At 35.0% G+C, this 21,704-nt stretch overlaps 1 protein-coding gene across 4 annotated transcripts in view; it reads right to left on the bottom strand.

Moving 5' to 3' along the window:
• Positions 1 to 21,704, bottom strand: part of DPP10 (dipeptidyl peptidase like 10) — a 1,361,251-nt gene that overhangs the window by 488,080 nt on the left and 851,467 nt on the right. For all 4 annotated transcript variants that reach the window (XM_032353837.1, XM_032353835.1, XM_032353834.1 and 1 more), the window contains one exon: positions 15,342 to 15,456. In XM_032353837.1, coding sequence (XP_032209728.1) covers positions 15,342 to 15,456 — 115 coding nt within the window. The remainder of the gene's footprint in view (positions 1 to 15,341; positions 15,457 to 21,704) is intronic.

Raw genomic sequence — 21,704 nt, 5'->3', positions numbered from 1 at the left:
ACGTAACACCATATTTACAAGAAGGAATGAATAACAAACAATGACTTCAGATTTAAGTATAGGTTTTGTTTGGTATTTGAAAGTAGACTGTTCCTTTGAAACCTTTTGTAAACTGAAATGCATAAAGTGAAAGTACCCCCTGCCTTCTGAGAGCTCACATTATATTGTACCTGTTTTTATGAATGTCCTACATTAGTACTTGTTTTGGCTAACCAAAAGAAATCCAAAGAGGATTTTCAGTTTTACCCAAAAAAAAAAAAAAAAAAAAAAAAGAAGCCTTATTATACTCATGTAGATTTTTCACAAAAACAAAGTAGCATAGTGCAAGCTTTCAGAAAATATAGGATACACAGGCAAATGCTTTTTTTCGAAATAGTGAAATGAGCCTCTTATGTAAAACATATACATGCATGAACATATAGACATACATACATGTGACTATCTGTTACAAATTATAAAATTATAAAATTTAAGCTCTTAAGCAAAACTCATACATTTTGGAAAACTGGTGACTTCTACCTTGAATTTGACTGCTTTCCAATTTTTTTTTTTTTTTTTTTTTAAGATTTTAAGTAATCTCTGCACCACATGTGGGGCTTGAACTCACAACCTTGAGTTCAGGAGTCACACATGCTACTGAATGAACCAGCAAGCACTCCCCAGAATTTTTCTAGTGAGACTTAAGTAGTGTTATCAGTGACATTAACTATGTTTTTGTTCTGTTTTGTTTTTATGTTGTACTATAAACCCCATAAACAATTGGAAAATTGGCATAATGCAATGAACTGATATTCTGCAAATGGCCGAGGCACAATGCTACAGAATCATGCATAAGTAAGAGATCTTTCTAATGTAAAGGTGGACTAATGGGTTTTAATGTAGAAAAGCACTGATAATTTATTGACATATTTTCAGATTCCACATGGCAACTAACCTTTGAGAATCAATCACCAGCCAAGTTTTCAAGAAGGATCAAGGAAGGACAACTATAATTATGTGAAAAGCTATTAAAACACATCTTCCATTTATAACTACATATAATTATGAGATCATGATTCCTTCATGTATGTCAACCAAAAAGAATTAACACAGAAAAACATATGAGAAATCTGATGCCTTCTATTCATCCAGACATTAAACAGATTTGTAAAAAGTAAGAAATAATGCTATTCTCACTATTTTTTCTTCTGAAAAATATGACTATTTTATTATATGTCATGTATATTCACATGTATAGTTTTATTATTGCCATTTTAAGTGATTAAGAAACATTTAGAAAAATTCTCAAAAATTATATTTTAATATCTAATATTTAATTTATTTAATATATTTTATGTTATATATATTAATAATATATATTAATAATATATATTAATATATAATTTAATATCTAACCCAGTAAATGTTGATAGATATAATTGAAATGCCCCAAAAGTATTTTTAGGTCCTTAATAATCTGTTAAAATATACTACCCTAGGCCCTATTGTGTATATCACTGTGTATTTTATTGTTTACTTTTATCTACATTTCAAACAGCTAAGTGTATAATAAATAGTATTCTAGGTCTCTATGATGTGGATTTTTCTTTTGGGCAATATCATCATTTTTTCATCAGATTTAATGATCATACCCTATATACTATATTCCCCCTCAAGAAATTTCACAAAATACTTCTGTTAAAATCTCTAATTGCTAATGTAAGCATGAATAATTGGCAAGTTTGTTCCTGGTCAACATTTATTGGAAACCCAGTTTGTACTGATAATGCAAACTATTATGCATGGTATGGTAAGCATGGGGAATTGTGTAGATGGTAAAGATATAAACCCTATGCTTGAAGGTTTCAAGTAGAATAAAGAACTCATGTTAATCATAGACAGAGGCCAAAGCACATGCAAACTGTATCAGCAAAGTTTATCATCAGAGGGGTATCAGTGAACATGGAGGAATAGGTAGCTCCAAGAGGCTGTTACTCCACAGAAACATCAAAAAGCAAGCAAAACAGCCAGAATAAACTTTGTCAGAACACTGGAAAATAGTCAAACATTTACAACAATCTAGTAAACAATGAATCAAGAAAAAAGTAATCTAGAAATAGTAGAAAAGCTTTGTGGCATTTGTATTTGTCATTACTCCAATCCCCTCCCTAGTTCCGTGCTGATCTTTAAGTCAACAGCCTGCATTTAGAGTATGTGACCTTGGTCCCTGGGTTCTGGAAGAAGCAGAATAGACCTTATCTCAAAGAAACTCTGTTTGCCTGCTCTTCCTTGTCTGGAGCTATTGGAAAGACTGACAGAAGGCACTTACTTTTCTTACACCAGACCCAGAATACCCAGTACAGAAAATCAGTGGATATTATGAAAAATGTTATAAGGTAAAAGAATAAGCCACAGCTATCTGGGGGGCGGGGGGTGGCGTGGTAAAATTACAGTTAAAGGATAAAACAGAGCACTCAAGCTTGAGAAGCTGGGGCAAGATTTCTTTAAGAAATTAGAAATTCAAAGTGCTTACATATATTGGGAAATTCAGGAAACCACAAGCATGTTAAGAGCAGGTTGCATGTTCAGAAAAGACCTGAAAAGACCTTAAGTGTCCACCTCTGACTGAACTCTAGGCTTAATAAAAACAGGACTTGACAGCCAAGACAGAGTTGTAAATGACCAGATTAAGTAGTGAATTAAATCCCCAGCACAGAACTGATCTGAAAAGAATGGGAGAGTTTGTTTGGCTCCTGCAATTCAAGGAATTCTTTGTAAAAATACTAGCTGAACACAAGCTAAAGAAACTTCAGAGACTACATATGACAGAAAATTCTGACTTTTTAAAATACATCAGAAAAGTCAATTAAAAACAACAAAAACAGCTCAAGTCTATAGCAAACAACAACAACAAAAATATGTTCTTAAGAGGGGGAAGAATCCAGTGTCAAGTGTTCTATATTATTGTATTCAAAATGCAGTTTTCAGTACAAAATTTAAAGCATAGGAAGAACCAAGATTGTATGGTCCACTGACAGGAGAAATTAGCAGAAACTGCCCCTGAGGAAGCAGAAACAAGTTTCTTATTAGATGAAGACTTTAAATCAACTGTTTTAAATATACTCACAGAACTAAAGGAAACCATGAACAAAGAGCAAAAGGAAACCATGACGACAATGTATAAAAAATGGAGAATATCATTAAAGAGATAGAAATTTTTTTAAAGATGTTATTTATTTATTTGACACAGAGAAAGACACAGGGAGAAAGGGAACAGAAGCAGGAGGTCAAGCACACTTCCTGCCGAGTGGGGAGCCTGATGTGGGGCTCGATGCCCAGAACCTGGGATCATGACCTGAGCTGAAGGCAGATGCCTAACTACTGAGTCACCCAGGTCCCCCAAGATAGAAATCTTTAAAAAAATCCACATATATTCTGGAGCTAAAATGTACTACCATGAGAATTAAAATTTACTAGAGGGTTTAAATGGTAGGTTTGAGGAGGCAAAAGAAAAAAAAAAAAACAGTAAACTAGAATTTAGGCTAACTGAAATTATCTACCCTGAGGAACAAAAAGAAAATAGAAAATAGAAAACAAAACTGAAAGACATGTGGAAGACCACTAGCATACCAATATAAGACCAAGGGAGTCCCAAACAGAGAGGAAAGAAAGGACAGAAAGAGTATCTGCAGAAATAATGCCAAACACCTGCTAAATTTGTAAAACTACATGTATTTATGTGCTCAAGAAGGTCAAAAACTCCAAGAAGGATAAACACAGGGAGATCCAGGCTGAGATACACTGAAATCAAATTACCAAAAGCTAATGACAAACACACAATCTTGAAAGCAGCAAAAGACAATCAACTTACATATAGGGAATCTTCAATGGGTTTAACTACAAATTTCTTAACAAAAACTGTGAGGCCAGAAAGGGATGAGATATCATTATGAAAGTGCTGAAAAGAAAAAGCCGTCAACCAAAATCCTGTATCCAGCAAAACCATCCTTCAAAGTTGAAGGAGAAACCAAAACATTCCGAGTTTAACAAAAGCTGAGGAGGTTCATTACAAGTGGATCTGACCTAGTCTAGGGAATGCTAAAGGGATTGCTTTAGGATGAAGTAAAAGGAGTTAGTAACTTAAAATCAGATGAAAAAATAAAGAACTCTAGTAAAAATAACTATATAACTGAACATAAAAGTCAACATTACTGTATATTTGGTTTAGAATTCCACTCTATATTTCTTATATAAGACAAATGAAGAAATAATTTTAAATCTATGTTAAAGGGTACACAATGTATAGAAGATATAATTTGCAACAAAACAAATATAAGGAAGGGCAAAGCTATATAGAAGTAGAGTTTATGTAGGCTATTGAGGTTGAGTTAGCATCAATTCAAAGTAAGTTGTAAGGGCACCTGGGTGGCTCTGTGAGTTAAGCTTCCAACTCTTGATTTTGTCTCAAGTCACTAACTCAGGGTTGTGAAACTCTGTATAGATTTTTAACAAGTAAATTAAAAAAAAAAAGAAATTGAATCAGAAATGAAAAACATTCCAATAAAGAATTATCAGGATTAAATGGCTTTACTTGTGAATTCTACAAAACACTTAAAAAATTAACACCAATGTTCTCAAACCCATCCAAAAACCAGAAAAGGAGGGAATACTTATTGATTCATTCTATAAAGTTAGAATCATCCTGATGCAAATCTAAACAAACGTAAGAAAAGATAATTTATTAATATTCCTTATGAATATAGATGCAAAACTCCTCAATGCAATACTAGCAGAGAATGGCAGAAATTTTTAAATTAACAAATCAAATTTTTCAGCATATCAAAAGGATTATGCATCATTAAGGAAAAGGATTTACCCTAGGAATGTAAGGGGAGCTCAACTAATGAAGATCAACCACAGTAACAACACATTATTAGGGGGAAACAAAGAAAGAGAAACACTTAATCATATCAATTAATGATAAAATGCGTTGACAAAATCCATCACTCTCTGCTCATAAAAATGTTTTTTTTTTTTAAATCAGGAATAGAAGGAAACTTCCTCAAACTCACCAATAGATTGTTTATGAAAAACCCAAAGCTAAAACAATAGTCAATGATGAAAGACTGAAAGCTTTACCCCTATGATCAGAAAGGAGAAAAAGATGTTCATTTTCACCACTGCTATTCAACACTGTACTAGAATCTAGCCAGAATAATTAGACAAGATACAGAAATAAAAGGAAGTGAATTTAGGAAGGAAGAAATAAATTATATACACTAAAAGACCAAAAAATCCTTAATAGCCCCAGAGAACTAATCAGTGGATTCCATACAGTTAAAGGGCACCCAGTCAATATTCTACAAATAGTTGTATTTGTATACACCAGCACTGAGTAATCCAAAAAAAAAAAAAAAGGATATTAAAAAATCAATTCTATTTTTTGTAACATCCAAAAGAATAAAATACTTAGGAATAAATTTCACTGAAGAATGAAAGACTTGTACATTTAAAATCATGAAGTATTACTGAAAGAAATTAAAGACATAAATAAATGGAAGGACAATTTATGTTTGTCACTTGAAAGACTAATATTTCTAAGATGATAATATTAACCAAAGTGATCCACATATTCAACACAATTGCTATCAAAACCACAACTGCCTATTTTTGCAAAAATGGAAAAGCCAATTTTTGAATTGATATGAATTGCAAGGGACTCTGAATAGCAAAACAATTTTAAAAAATTTGTACCATTCATACTTTCTCATTTCAAAACTTATTACAAAGCTATAGTAACCAACACAGTGTGATGCTGGCACAAGGACAGATTCATAGAGCCATATATTAAAAATGCACATCCTTAAATAAATCCAGATTATCTGTGATCAGTGATAATCAACAAAGGTGAAATACCATACAATGGGGATAGAATAGTCTCTTCAACAAAGGTGCTAAGAGAAATGTATGTTATGTAAAATCTGAAGGTGGATTCCCTACCTCACACCATATACCAAAATTATCTCAAAATCAATCAATGATCCAAAAAGATAAGGTAAAACCATAAATCTCTTTAAAAAAATATACTGGTAAATCCCTATGACTCGGAGTTAGCAATAGATTCATACATATGATACTAAAAACACGAGCAACAACAACAAAATAAATAAACTCCATCAAAATTGAGAACTTTGTGTATCAAAGGACACTATCAAAAAAGTGAAAACCTATAGAATAGTAGAAAATATGTGCAAATTATATATCTGGCAAGAGATTATATCCAGAATACAGAACTTGTACAAGTCAACAATTAAACCAAAAGTCCAATTAAAACAGCAGCAAAGGATTTAAATAGACATTTTTTCACAGGATATACAAATGGCCAATAAACACATGAAAAGAGGCTCAACATCACTAACCAGTATGGAAATGTGAATTAAAGCCAAATGAGATACCACTTCACATACCACAGAGAATTCTTCACACAGAGAATTACCATATGATCCTATAATTCCATTCCTAGTTATACACCCCTAACCATGAAAAAAATAATAGGACTCAAAAACTACATGTATGCACATGTTGATAGCAGCACTATACCCAATAGCCAAAATGTAAAAACAACCCAAATTTCCATCAGTGAATACAAGGATAAACAAGTTGAGGCACATACATACAATGGGATACTAGTCACCAATAAAAAGGAATGAAATACTAATATCTGAAATATGGAAGAATGCCTACATTGTTATGTTAAGTCAAAGAAGTCAGGAATAAAACATCACATATTGTTTGGTCACACTTTACATGAAATATTACACAGGTAAATTTAAAAAGACCAAGAGAAAATTGGTGATTGCTAGAGGAAAATGGGCAGTAACTGCTCACTGGGTATAAGGTTTCCTTTTGGGGTGATACAAATACTTTGCAGTTGGACAGAGGTAGTGGTTGCACAAAGTGTGAATATACTAAATGCCACTGGATCACTCACTTTAAAATTGATAATTTCATTTTTTTTAGTAGGCTCTATAACCAATGAGGAGCTTGAACTCATGACCCTGAGATCAAGAGTTGCATGCTCTACCCACTGGGTCAGCCATGCACCTTATGAACAGCTCTTTAATAAAATTAAAATTATTCTCAATAAAGATAATGAATGTGATTGGGAAAGATAAGGTAATTGAAGTAACCAGAACTCCTAAATGTTGAATTATGATCAATATAAAAAAGTGAATTTACTAGTCTAGTCCCCTGTTATGTAATTTCAAATGATGCCTCGGGAGAAACAAAGTGAGCTGTGAGTCTAGGATCACAGATCTTCTATGCCCTATGCATAGATTTAAGGAACAGTCTTCCCCTATAAGTAAAGATGTTTCCCGAGTCTTATTTCAGTATTCCAGTTTTTCTAGAGTTTATTCAATTGGGCCCTACACTCAGTAGAATAATCTTAGACCAAGACAAATATTGTAGAAAACAAGTCAAAGCAATGAACATTCATTAAATTGTTCCAGCTAAAATTTCATTCACCAGAACAATGGCAGAAAGTGGGATATTTTGTTTTTTTAAATATTTTATTTATTTATTTGATGGAAAGAGAGATTATAAATAGGCAGAGAGGCAAGCAGAGAGAGGAGGAAGCTGACTCCCCACTGAGCAGAGAGCCCGATTTGGGCTCAATCCCAGGATCTTGAGATCATGACCTGAGCCGAAGGCAGAGGCTTAACCCACTGAGCCACCCAGGTGCCCCACTAAGTGGAATATTTCAAAGGCCCATTTAATTAAGATTTTTATTTGTCTGTCTGTTTTATTAGTTTCTACAGATAGATTCTTCTCTTACACCTAATGAATGAACTCCGGAATGGGATAGTTTAACTTACAGTTCAAAGACAAGGAGCTGGACCATAAATCCCTCGGCAAATCACTGCTTCTTAAAATGTCCCCCCCCTCCACAAACACAGGGGGCAAATGTATGCTAAAAGCTTTTGCTTTCTTCCTCCAGGAGGACAGGGAGTTGAAGGCAACACCCTCTTTTAAGGAAACTTCGCTTCTCAAGGATCAGGCTGTCTTGTTCCTCCCATTTTTAGAGGGCAGGCTATCATATTCCTAAAATTTGTATTGCAATGAAAAAATATGACAAAATATTTAAAGCTGTGACATATAAATAATTTTAGTGTGGTTTAGAAAAGAAAGTATGGCTTTATATTTTATCACGGGTGTTTGAGTTTCCAAAAAAACAAACCAAAACCAAAACAAAAACCAACCAAACAAACATAATAGCTGTAATAAAAATGCATACAGAACTGACATGCATGATTTTCAATTCCCCACTTCTGCCATTCCCTTCCCATTTTCCCATTATGTACCCCAATTTATTCCTTCCTTGTTACACATTCCATTTAAAGAAGATACAGAATCAACTCATTTATTAAGAAATCAGGGTGAGAATGAAGCAGAGCACATTTTTTTTTTTTCTAACATGTTTCTTGCCTATACTTTCCATGGGTGCAATAATATATCTTGTCCTGTATTTCAAAGCTTAAGATACCCGCTAGAGTCAAAAAGCTCTGGCTTTTCCATGTTCTGGTTCTGTGACAGACAATTTACTTTAACTTGTAAGACTCAACCAAACATGTAGATTATGCATAAATTAATAGTATCTATTTCACATTAGTGGTGTAAGGATAAATAAAATAGTGCATACAAAGCACTTAGCATAATATCTGGCTTGTAACAAGGAGCTAATAAATGTTGCTTATTAAAACAGACTCTCTTTTGACCTATTAAATTGAACACATCATAATGTAAGCTAAATCCATTATTTATCTCATTAGATAATACAAAAAATGAGAATAAGTAAAAAAATCAAATTTGACTTAAATGTAAATGTAACTGGAAAACAAAGACAAAAAAATATAACTGCTCTTAACTTTATACATATCAGAGAAAATTATATTTCATTCAGCATGAGAGATAAATCTAGGAAAGCAACAATAACCCATGTTATCCAGGGGGAAACTGTTAGAATCTGTCATTGTTTTCTCTTTGGCAGCCCGTTGATGCCTGGGTAATACTATATTCAAATGGGCTCATCTGTGCTGTTCTTGGAAAAAACAAGCAGAGACAATTTAGCTTATGCCTATCAATACAACATATCTTCTTTTTTAATTCAACAAAATAAAAAAAACAATTTGCATCTTAGTTGATGTTTATGTTTACAAGTGAGTAATGCAAATCTTAAAATCTGTAAAACATTATTTCCCTCTCATAAAAGCATTATGGGATGGTTTAATTGTCGCTTTGACATTTTAAAACACAGGTCAGATGCTTAAATGACACCTTTTAAATTGCAGCTGCCAAGAGATTGCTTGCAACATAATATAACATGACATTTTAACTAACTATAACCAGAAGCAATTGTTTTGGTAGAACATAATAGTAAGGAGAATAAATTCATTTTGAGTTTTTGCATAACAATAACTAATCAGCTGTCACCATTCCAAGAAAATACTTATCAAATGCTTTCTAGAAAATTCTTTTTTTTTAATAAATAGGAACAGATTAATCTTTTAAAAGCCTCGTTTCAAAGGATCAAATCGTCCCTTATTAAAAAACCTGGTATGTAAGAACAGGAAGAAAGAATCCTTTTCCTCAAAATCTTATTTTCAAGCACCTATCAAGGCTAAGACATGAACTCACGTCAGTCTGAATGAAGGTCAATGTATTCACTCACTCTGCAATCTTTTCTCCACAAACTAGGCTCCTAAGTTATCCAAAAGCTTCAGACCTTAGCTGTATTACCTAGAAAACGGCATTTATCTTCAAGTTTGTATATTATAAGGAATAAATGACAGGATTATACACTCTCTTTGAAAAATATAAGTTGGCATTTCTTCAAAGACAGATACACATCCTTAAGTTTTAGCTTCTAGTTTTTGTTTTATTTCTCCGGACAGAGCTGCCTAAATTTCTCTGGTTCCCTCAGCTTCCTCAGTTCTAAATTTTGGCTCCCAGGGAATGATTTGAGCACAACTTCATAGATCAAAATCCTTACCTGACATAAAGATTTACCTAACCATTAGCACCACAGTGGCAATCTCAACATCTGTAAATTCTTTCCCAACATGGCATCTAAAATTAGTGTAAAATTTACTCTTAGACACACTTCTAGAAGTGAAAATAAAGGTATGCATACAGTGAAACAAAATGATCCCTATTAAGTTCTTGTTTAACTTGGATCAAGCGGAGCCCTGGTGACTTCTACATGCATGTGGATGACTTATATATGGATGCTTTTTTTCTTTTATGCTCTGACAGACCTGCAAAGACCAGCTCAGGAGGCTTACCTCAAGAGGGTACTAAAGGAATAGGAAATTGTCTGAGGAGCTAGGGCTAATGATGAAGACACAATTTTAATGCCTTACAATTTTGTCTTTAGTCAGCCATAGTAACAAATTAATCTAATGACCCTGTTTTGACACTGACTGATTAGAGACACCAATCAAAGGGCAGCAGGCCACTGTTACTGAAAATCAGTGTACTACACACAGTCCACATCGCTGTCTGTCTCAATACAGCAACAAAGCTTAAAGAATATTCTCCTCTAAATACATTTGGTTTCATGAAATACGTGTCTCTTCTCTCAAAACAGGTAGGTCAAAATGTGTAAGTACATTATGCATGAAAAGTTTTCGGACCGTGATCATTCTCATTCTATATACCCCATGGATATAGGAGACTGCACAGGGAGACTTCATGGCTACGAAAGACCAGTCTCCATAACTTGGGCTTCGATGTACACTCATCTATTTGTAGAGTATAAATACGAATCTTCGAGTTACACATTCTGAAAATAAGCGTGGGTGCTCTTTTCTCTTTAAACTGATTCAGTACCAATTATAGAAAAAAAAATATGTTGGCTTGATCGATACATCTAAATAAGTCTTCCCTTTAATAAAAAAATGAAATGAATAATTTCTTCCTTTCAAAAATAGTTACTTATTAAAGAAATACTTGAATGGTTAACCCACTCTTCAAAAATAATTAGGACTTCTCTTCACCAGGCAGGGAAGTTGCTGACAATCTTGGAAATTAAGACACCTGTGTCAAATTACTTCTGTAATAAAATTTGCAATCAAACCAAAATTACAATGAACATGTGTTTCTCTGGTTATAAGCTTGCATTGCCTAGCACTTACCTCCAAAATGTGATACTATTTTGAGCAAAACAGTTTCTAAATCATTTCTTAGACTATATAACTCTTTATTTGCTTTCTTTCCCCCTCCCTCTTAAAAAAAACATTAAACATTGGGGTACAGATGGCCCTTCTTTTCATTGTATCTGTATCTTTGGGGTAAATACCCAGTATTTTCAGGGTACTGTAAATTTCAGTAAATCTCCCAGTAAATTTCAGGGTCATAGGGAATCTCTATTTTTAATTTCTTAAGGAATCTCCATACTGTTCCCCAAAGTGTCTGCACCAATAAGGAGAAGTGAGTTGGAGGAAATTGGAGGGAAGATGAACCATGAGAGACTGTGGACTCTGAAAAACAATCTGAGGGTTTTGAAGGGGCGAGGGGTGGGAGGTCGGGGGAGCCAGGTGGTGCGTATTGTGGAAGGCACGAATTGCATGGAGCACTGGGTGTGGTGCCTAAACAATGAATTCTGTTACGCTGAAAAGAAAAAAATATATATATTTTCAGAGTAGATGAGAGCTCACCAGATTTAATCTGCTGCTACATTTGTTACCAAAGAAGCCATAATTATTGCTGTTGTTATTATATTAGATCACAGATATTTGAACCATAAGATACTTCAAAAGATCACTTCATAATCTGCTAAATCAAAGATGCCCTTCTTCAACCAAAAGCTTAATGTCAAATGAAGTAAGTAATTTTCCAAGGTTATTATAAAGCTATAGAAAGCATATGCAGAGGCGCCTGAGTGGCTCAGTCAACTAAGCATCGTACTCTTGGTTTGGTTTTAGGTCATGAAATGGAGCACCACATAGGACTTCACAGTCAGCAGGAGCCTGCTTGTCTCTCTCCCTCTGCTCCTCCCCTGTTACGTTCTCTCTCTCTCTCTCTCTCAAATAAATAAATAAATATAAACCTTTTTTAAAAAAGGTCTAGTATTCTGCTAAATAATTTTTGGATCAGAAGTTTCTCCTTATGACACGAATTGTGAACCCCTTCCTGGTTAAAATTTTCCATCTGCCTGAGTAGTTTTACCTAGGAAGTTGACCTTAGAGGCTACTGGTGGGCAAAGGAACAACAGAAGGAGGTACTGTACATTATCTTTCTAGTTGGAGGTTTTCTTTTGTGGGTCTATTCTAGCACAGCTGAGGGGTCTTAAACCAGAGTTGGAAGAGGAAGACATGGTGTAATTAGAGTACTAGAGTCTGACCACAGACATGCACCGGCACATACACATGCTTAATCAAAAGTCTAAACTAATGGTCTTGATGCACATTCTAGATTAAACAATCTCGGGTTTTTCCATCTCTCGTGAAGAAGACAAGACTACATAGGTTCTAAGACTGCTTCCAGGCTTCTGACTCGCGTCTTAGGCCATGGTCTCTCCACCCTGTACTTCACTACACCATTCAGTTTGAGCCCACCATGAAGGCCCTGTAACCAGACTGGTATATGCTTGCTCATGACTCAAGTAAATTCCCAACCACCCTCATTACCCTTATCTACTTCATTAATTTCTATAATTTCCCAAGTCCTTGGTGGCATTCAGTGTACAAATAAAAATTGCATAACACAGTTCAACTGTTCCCGATAGCAATACCTTTTCCACTCCAGCATACTGACTTATTTTTCATATCATAATATTCTTGACAAAAATAACAGTAAAAACCATAGACCTTTGAACATGTGGTATGTTAAGTGTACTTAATAAGCTACAAATCTAAAAATAACTGCTACTTCCATTCATATGACTAATCTCACATGAAATTAAGTCTTGAGTGTTTGTGTCATTAGGGGAAAGGATTTGAGGTGATGGATATAAAACAGGAGAAAGCAAGACCAACTACCCACAGCACTGAGAATGTAGTAAGGACTCCATAATTATTTACTGATGAATGAATAAATGAATAAACAAACAGACTATTGAAAGGCTACTCCAGATTGAATGTTTAGTCCCTTTCCCCTGCCATAATTTAAAAATAGAAATTACAGAAGATCTATATTCCAGAGAGAACTTGTTTTTTCTTAGAAACTTCCCTTATGGCACACAGTGTTGGGCATTGTGTCTGGTGGTCAGTAAGTACTAAAGAAAGCAATCATAAGAGAAAGAGCAACAGCAGTGCTAGACACTCTACTAAACACTTGAATTATTGTATGTCATTTGTCCTTCATAATAGCACTATAAATTTGGCATAATATATTTCACCCATAATACAGATGAGTAAAATACTGAACAAGGTTAAATAATTGGCCAATTTCACAAAACCAGGAAATTACAGAACCGGAACTCAAACCAAGGTGTGTCTCGCTCAAAGTCTTTGCTTTAAAAAACAAATAAGTACATGACAAATTTATTCCAACCATACTCCATTTTTACATTGAACAACATGGAAACAGCTGGCTAGAAGTTTAGTCAGTGGGCAACTTTATAAAGTCTTGCTTATACCAGATACTCAAAGGACCCCGAAGTATCACAATGGCCTCAGTAATAAGAAATTCTGAGAAAATGAATCAGTGGGAAAAGCTGCTATAATCAGATGGAAGAAAGTTTAAGAGAAACACACAGGCCATCAGGGCACCAATTTCTCCATCTGGTTAATAGTCCCCAGTAGAAGGTAATATACCCAAGTCATTCATTTTTCTAATAATTACATTAAAATAATTTAAGCAGAACACTATGCTGAACATAAGCTTATCCTCCTTTAAACAAAGATTCTTGGCATTCAGCAACAACTCAGAGCCATCACGTTGGTCAATCACACTGTATTGCAGACGTACATGTGAGGCAGTTAAGACAGCGTTCCTGAAGAGAATACTGGATAAGTCAGCTCTCATCAGGGAAGATTTCTCTCTCTCTCTCTCTCTCTTGTTTTTCTTCCATTTCTTCCTTTTCATTTGTCCTTCCTCTCTTTCTTTCTCTCACCTTTCTTCCTTTTTTTCTTTTCTTCCTTCCTTTCTCTTCCTCTCCCTTTCCTCCCTCCTGATTTCTGTAATTCCTTTTTCAATCTCTTCATATGTTAAATCATAATTACAAGTGATTTTTGGCAATTTATACAAAGCCCATATTTTTACAAAGATGGTATATTTCACAAAATACCATATTGGAGCAACTGATACTGTCATTTATGTAATTAGTCACTGTAATTAGTTGACTAAATAACTCTGAAAGAGAACTATTATTGTTAATCCCATTTTGTACATGAGGAAATAAATTTAATGTGTTTAAGGGCTCATAAATAACAAAAGAGGAGCAAGAACTGAAGTGTAAATACGTATTATTCAACAACAGGCTGTAACTTCATTATATCAGTTAATCTGGGGATGAGCTTAATCTTATCCCAGAAATGACTAGTTTTTACAATCCTGAGAAATCTATGGGTGTCCAGTCTTTGAGGAAGCTAGGTGGATGGGTGTAGCAGCATGCCAAGTGCATTTGCTATTGGAAGACATTTTGGGGAGATTTAAAAGCCAGCAGCTTTTCTCTGTCTTCCAATATTAGTACCTACTAAAGAGCAGTAAAACTTCTGGGTACTGAAATAATCCCCAAAGAAGAATTAAGCCTACTGCTAATTTATATATTAGTGTTCAACTCTTTAATGTAAAGGACACAATTTAAAGATCATTGCAAGGGCAATTTGGCAATGTTCTTTAGACAAGGGGAAACTGGGAATATAAAAACTACAAGGAAAGAAAGGAACAGAAGAAGGAAGCATTTAGCGGCTGACCGCATTCTCTTTTGATCAAACCCTCACCGTCTCTCAAATCCTTCCCTACCACTGTCCCCTACCGCCCTCATCACAGCTGAGCTATCACCTCCATATGGGGACTTCCAGTCTCCACTCCCTCATTGTCAACATACAATGAAAGTCAAATGTCCCCTGCATTTATTAACTAACATAGTAAGTCTGTAAGTAGCAATGGAGACTGAAGATCTCCTTGGCATTGTCGATGTATAGATTTTACATTTCAGCTTCCCCCAAAATATCTCACATGATATTTGAACCACAAAATTACTGTGCCATTTGCAAAATGTCTGGTTATGCATTTTTTTAAATTCCAACCAATGCTAATGTGTCTTAAGATACCACATATGGCTACCCTCTTAAGGCATTTGAATGTGAAATTATCATCCACAATACCATCATAAGAGAGGAATAAAGACAAATTACCTGGGGTTAAGAGGATGACTGACATAGTGATGAGTGAGCATACAACTAAAATCACCAGCAGGGCAATAGCAATTCCCTTCCAGTTTCTCTGTGGAGGGCTGTTACTTCCCAGTTCCTACCGAGATAGAAAAAATAAAAAGGTTCATAATTATACATGCTCCGAAAGAAATGTATTCATAAAGGAATGATTCAGTGCATGGCACAATCACAGTTTGAAAGCTAATTAGGATCCTTTTCTTTTTCAGTAGTTCACTTAATTATTCAAAGGTGCATATATTATAAATGGCTATCTTTTGGGGGGTAATCTTATTTCTCTGAGAGATAAACCAACAGAGCATTATGCCTGCTGTCCAAAATGTAGACAGCATTAAAGTGCATTGACAATAAATAAATAAATAGTGCATAGGACAATAGCCAAAATACTCTGCAACATATTATGGAAATAAGGTGCACCTACTTACATTTTTTCTTACTACAATGGAACCTATGATAAAGATTTAGATACCATTATTTCCCAATTGAATAACTAGTTTTCTAGTTTTTCTCAGGGACTACTTTTCTAAGTGGATAGTGGGGAAAAAGATTTGAGATGGGAAAATCATTCAAACTGCCCCAGCTGCAGAGCAGGGTACATCTGTCAACACAACAGGTCCTTTTCAAACAGCTCCCCCACCACTCATAAAAATCAACAGGATGTAGTAACTAAATTAAATGAGTGCTTCTCTATCAACGGTTGGTAGCATCCTCTCCCTAGGCAGCATGCCTAATACTGGCAAGGAGATAAGATTGATGAGGGAGGATAAACTTGAACATCTCTCACAATACATAAAGATTTTCATTTTTCAGATGATCTGTGTTCTGCCCTGTTGACTAGAAACGTATGAGCACGATTCACCAAAGCAAAGCAAACACCACACTGAATTAAAACAAATGCCAGATTTTCTTTGCACTGAATCTCTCATTTCTTTCTTCCTATCCCCATCTCCCAGCTTCTTTTCCTCCTTCCCAACAAAGCCTTTTTTATTCAAAACTAGCTAAGTGATTTGAAGACAAAGAAACAGAACATAAAGTTATCCAACTCACTACGCGTGTACAGATCACTCAGCAAGAGCAGACCTGCTTTAAACAAAGACAAATAGAATAGCAAACACGTCATAAATTATAAATGGATTCCTGGGACTCGCAGATTAAAACCATGAGCAATTTTCATATAGTGATGTTGACATTCAATTCTGCAATAAACACTTTGGACATGAAGAAGTAGACCCCAAATAAATGCAAGAGAACGTGCGTGGAAGGTATTTTGTTCTTTTCCCTCCCCTTCTGTGATCAACTGTTTTGTCTTTCAGTCTGATGGACCAAATCCTGCAGAGGCCAATTCTACTCTTTTAACACAACTGCCTTTATACCTCTTCTCCACACTTATTAATGCTCGTTATCCAACACCTCTAATTTTACTGCATTTTGGCTAGACTCTCCGTTCATACTTGACCTGCACAAGTCCACTCATATAGTATACAAATATTTATAGCTTATTACTATAAATGTATTTTTTCTTCCTTATGATTTTCTCAATAACATTTTTTTCTCAAACTTACTGTATTATAAGAATATACTATATAAGACACATAACAAAATATGTATCAGTTAACTCTTTACTTCTTTATTGTTATTGGTAAGGCTTTTGGTCAACAGTAGGCTGTAAGAAGTTATGTTTTGGGGAATTAAAAGTTACACTTGGGCTTGTGACTGTGCTGGGGTTGGTGCCCCAACCCTCACATTGTTCATGGGTTAAATGTATAAGCTAATAATAACTGACATCTCATTCCAATAAAAGAATTGAGAGTAAATTATAATTTTAAATCTACGGATTCTGATCTTGATTCCTTGTCACTTGATATGCAGGCTTACCTTAGAAGATTCTAAACCTACGATGAATGATGGTCCGATAAGGTCAAAGACAAGACCCAGAGACAGTGACAGAGACATAGGTTTACTGGGAAAACTTACAGGGAATCCAGGAGTGGCCAACTGGACAAGTACCCATTGCTGGGATCTACATGCTCTAAGTTTCGATGCCAGAGCAAATTACCTTAACAACTATCTGTTGCCTCTCCTTCCCTGCATGGCCAGAGCCCTAAGGAGATAAAGGCTTGCCAAATGGACACTATTACAAAGGAGATACTCCAGGTTGGCCAGCCCCAGAGCCTTTGACCTGAACACTGAACAACACGTTCTTCTGTACATTCTGCTTGATGGGAATATAGAGAGAGGACAGGATTTCTACATTCTCAGTGATTAACAGGGCATTCAGGGTGTGCTTTCACAATTTAGTTATCCAGCAAGTACCATATTCTTGAACACAAGGCAAATTACTAAAGAAATGACTTGAGTGTACTTTCCAGTTTTTGAATAGCCACATAATATCTACCAAATGTTATCTAACAGTAAGAACACCTTAGATACCTTACTAGGCGTTTGGCATGATACTGAATACTTTATATTCATAATCTCCCATGATCATCATAAAAAATCAGGTGAGATTACTATTATTTTGATAAGAGTTGCAGATGAGAATAATGGAATTTAGGGAGATTAATTAAAAATCCACTTACTATAAATAAGTGGGAGATCTCTGGGGCCAGTCCATAAACTCTGGCCCTTAACCCCTTTAATACGCTGTTCTAAAGACAAATTGGTCAAGGATAAATGCATAAATCAATAAATAAATGAAACAAGGAATAATTTGGATTCTGACATAATAACAGTTGTACTTTATTACCTTTTATTTGACAAAATTCAAAATTAAGAAAAGCTATCCTGAATTCTGTAATGTTCTCAAATAAATTTATATTTTTCAGTCATGGTGGACTGGGAAGATACATCAGTTTTGAAATGATAAAACACATTTGAGTTAAAAAAAAAAATTTCTGTTCCTAAAGTGATGCACATAAGAATTTATGGCTCCTTTAAGATGACTTGTCAATACCCAAGACATCTACAAATCCATTTGGGAACTGCAGACTTAATAAGCTTGTAGTATAATTCCCCCCTTTCTATCCACCTTATATTCTATTACTATGGCAATATTTCTAAAGCATGGTTTCCCTTATGTCACTGTATCCCACAAAGTCCTTTAATGTCTCTATACTACCTACAGGATCAAATGCAAGTGAGAGAATTTACAATAACAATTGTCTATAGCCAAGCTCCAGTTTCCTCATTACGCTTGATTCCTTTTGAAATAGAACACAACCCTAAACTGCTCTGACTGCCATTTGGCACCCAAGCCTCAGATGCTTCAACCTTCAAATCACCTTCCTTCCTAATTCTTCCCTACCCATTCCCTTCAGCATGCCTCCACTTGTAGGCACTGTCAATCATTCAACATCCTGCTCTAATGGCTCTCTTCTTGGGAATTTCACCTAATAATGCAAGCCAAAAATGATTTCCCTTCTGGAAAAAAAAAAAAAAAAAGAATGCCTAAAATACATTGTACCAATAGGCTGAATTACTTAAGAGTTGGGAGATTGCAAAGATGTCTTTTTCTGAACCTCAGATTTTTTTGTTTGTTTGCTTGTTTTACCAGAACAAATGGAATAATGTAATTATTTTAACTGTAAGTTTTAAAATCAATTATTCAAACAAAACTTTTTGGTTCAATAAAGTTCACATTAAATGAACTGCTTGGAATGTTCTTCCTCAACACACTTAATGTAGATCACTCTCTACATTCAAGTCTCATCTCAAATGCTGCTTCCTGACCACCCTCTCGAAGTAACATTTTATATCCCTTCTAGTCTCTCACTCTCCTTTTTCTTCATAGCATTATTGTTTTAGATACATCACAGGTCATATTTAATCATGTATCTATAATAACATATCAAGCTAATTAAGAATATACATTAATGTGTTTACATGTCATTCTATCCTTCTCAGCTCTCCAGAATAGAAACTTCATGGTGTCATTAATATAGTTCATCTTGTTCTCTGCTACATCACCAGCATTGTGAACAGAGTTTGACACATACTAGGTACACTGCAGATAATTTTAAAATGAATGAATGAATTATAGTATTAGAAGTTAGCTGGACAGTAATCAGGGCCAGGGTCCCCAACAACAAAAAAAAAATATGGAGTCAGGACAGCTAAAATAGAACACTGACATCCTTTTTTGCAGCTTAGACAGGACCACACTGACATTCTACTTTACAGCCTTTACAGAAATGACTTCTGCAAATGTCTAAACTAAGACAATTAATCACAAAAACATTGGTCAATATCATGGGCAAGGGGCAGTTTAAGACCTAAGCCCCTAGATGTCAGCAAAAAAAGGACCATGAGCACATGCACATTAACCTAATAGATAGACAGTTACATCACCAAAGCCCTAACTGGCAGGACTCAGTACACCCTGATTGCTTAAGATACTTCCCCAAAAGAGCTCATTAAAAACCTCTACACTTCAAAACTCCAGGGGAAACCCATGTGGGTCCCCCTCCCTCTCCTGGAGCTTTGTACTCTTGCTCAATAAACTTCGTTTTGCCGCCCACCATTCTTCATCTAGTCTACCTCTTCATTCTTCAAAGCAGCATGACCAAGAACCATGGGCACTAAGGGGACACAAAATCCTGTAACAATAACAGCTATGAGAAAAATGATGATGATGGTGGTGGTGGTGGTTCTGAGGATAATGCTTAAAGCCATAGATAAAAAGCCTTCAGATCCCTGTCAAAGTTGCTATCTGCTTAAAATAAGGACATCTTAGACAACTTTAGATTACTCAGACCACTTAACAATCTCTTGTTCTTTTAATAAGTGCTCAGAAAATAATTGCCCAATTAATTAACTAGTATAAATGGAAACCCAAAAGGGGACAGGGATATAGTGCCATTCATCAAATACACATTAATAGCCAACTTTTAAAATCTACCTTCTTGCTAAAGATCAATTTGACTGTAATTAATTTTAGGCTCATTTATCTGATGCTAGCTTTCCAAAATGCAATTGCCAATCTTCAAGTCAACTTCCTTTTCCACAAACCTGATAATTTCTGTTGCTGTGGGAAGCGGTTCTAATTGTCTTTGTTTTTCAATGACTTCCTATAAGCCACTATCTGAAACTAATCACGTGTCCATGCCAGGCCCACGAAACAGGTATGGTGCTGTGCAGCAACCTGAGAAAAGATGCTAAGGAGTTTGCAGTGAGGTCATCTGGATTCTCTGGAGGCAGAACAGAGTCAATGTTGGGAAATTTTATTCCCAGGATGGGCTTGAGGGTACCTTCATAGATACAAACACAAACAAGTGATAATCCATATATAAAGCTGCTTTTGTAAATCAGTCCTCCGGTGGGTGGATGCATCAGCTGAAAGACTTGTGTTCAATTCCAGATAATATTCAGTGCTGTCATGGTCTAGAGACATGTTGGTATGGCAGGGGAGCTGGATCCTAGCTGGAGACTAGCTACTCGTGTTACCTCTGTTGCCTATCTACTCATCACTTTCCAGAGAACAGTTAAGTCTACAAGACAAGGCTGTCCACTACATAGGGAGTTTGCCAAAATCCAAATGCATTTTTTATTCACTCAAGTGCAAAGAAAGAAGTGTTAGAAATCATAAGCAAAAGACATAAGCAAAAACCCCCAAGATTTAGATATTTCATTTGGCTAAGTAAGGGAAAATGGCCAAACTGATTCTGTTTGGAAAAAAAAAAATAAAGAATATCAAAATTTGAGGGCTTTCTTAACTTATAGCATGCCGCTTGTACTTCCCCTTAGACAACTGCAATGTATTCACTGCCATATGTACCATGAGAAGAAATATGATCCCTCTACATTGAAATAGTCTCAAAAAGTGAAAACAATTAAAGGAAGATTCAAGGAGAAAAATCATAATGTTAAATTACATTAGTAGATTAGGTGTACGTGTGTTCTAATAAAAATAGATTTTCTTCGACCACATGTCTACTTTCAGAGAACCACAGGGAAGTTTCTTTAAAATATCTTTATTGCTACTTGAAAAGGTGAACATAGATTTCCAGACTTAGGGTATTAGTATTTAATACACTGATTCTTAGTTTGGTTCTCAACACAACCATACAAACCATCTAAAAACTCAACATTTCACTTTTCTTTTATCCCCCATGTATACTTTATCACTTTAAAGCCATCATATGTGCTAAAATCTTCACCAAAACAGACAGTTTATGTTCTCTGAAATGAATTCAAATAAGTGCCTTAAATTAAAAATAAAAAACACAAAAAAACAAAACAAAACACAACAGGGATAACACATTCCACCAGTTCGTTTTCTGTTAAAAAGCTCAAAAGTTTGAATTATTTTTATTTAAATAATTTTACTTT

This window comes from Mustela erminea, chromosome 8 (genome assembly GCF_009829155.1).
Source record: "Mustela erminea isolate mMusErm1 chromosome 8, mMusErm1.Pri, whole genome shotgun sequence".
NCBI classification, from domain to species: domain Eukaryota; kingdom Metazoa; phylum Chordata; class Mammalia; order Carnivora; family Mustelidae; genus Mustela; species Mustela erminea.
The sequence above is the reverse complement of the archived record's forward strand: the minus strand, read 5'-3'. Positions and strand labels throughout refer to the sequence as shown.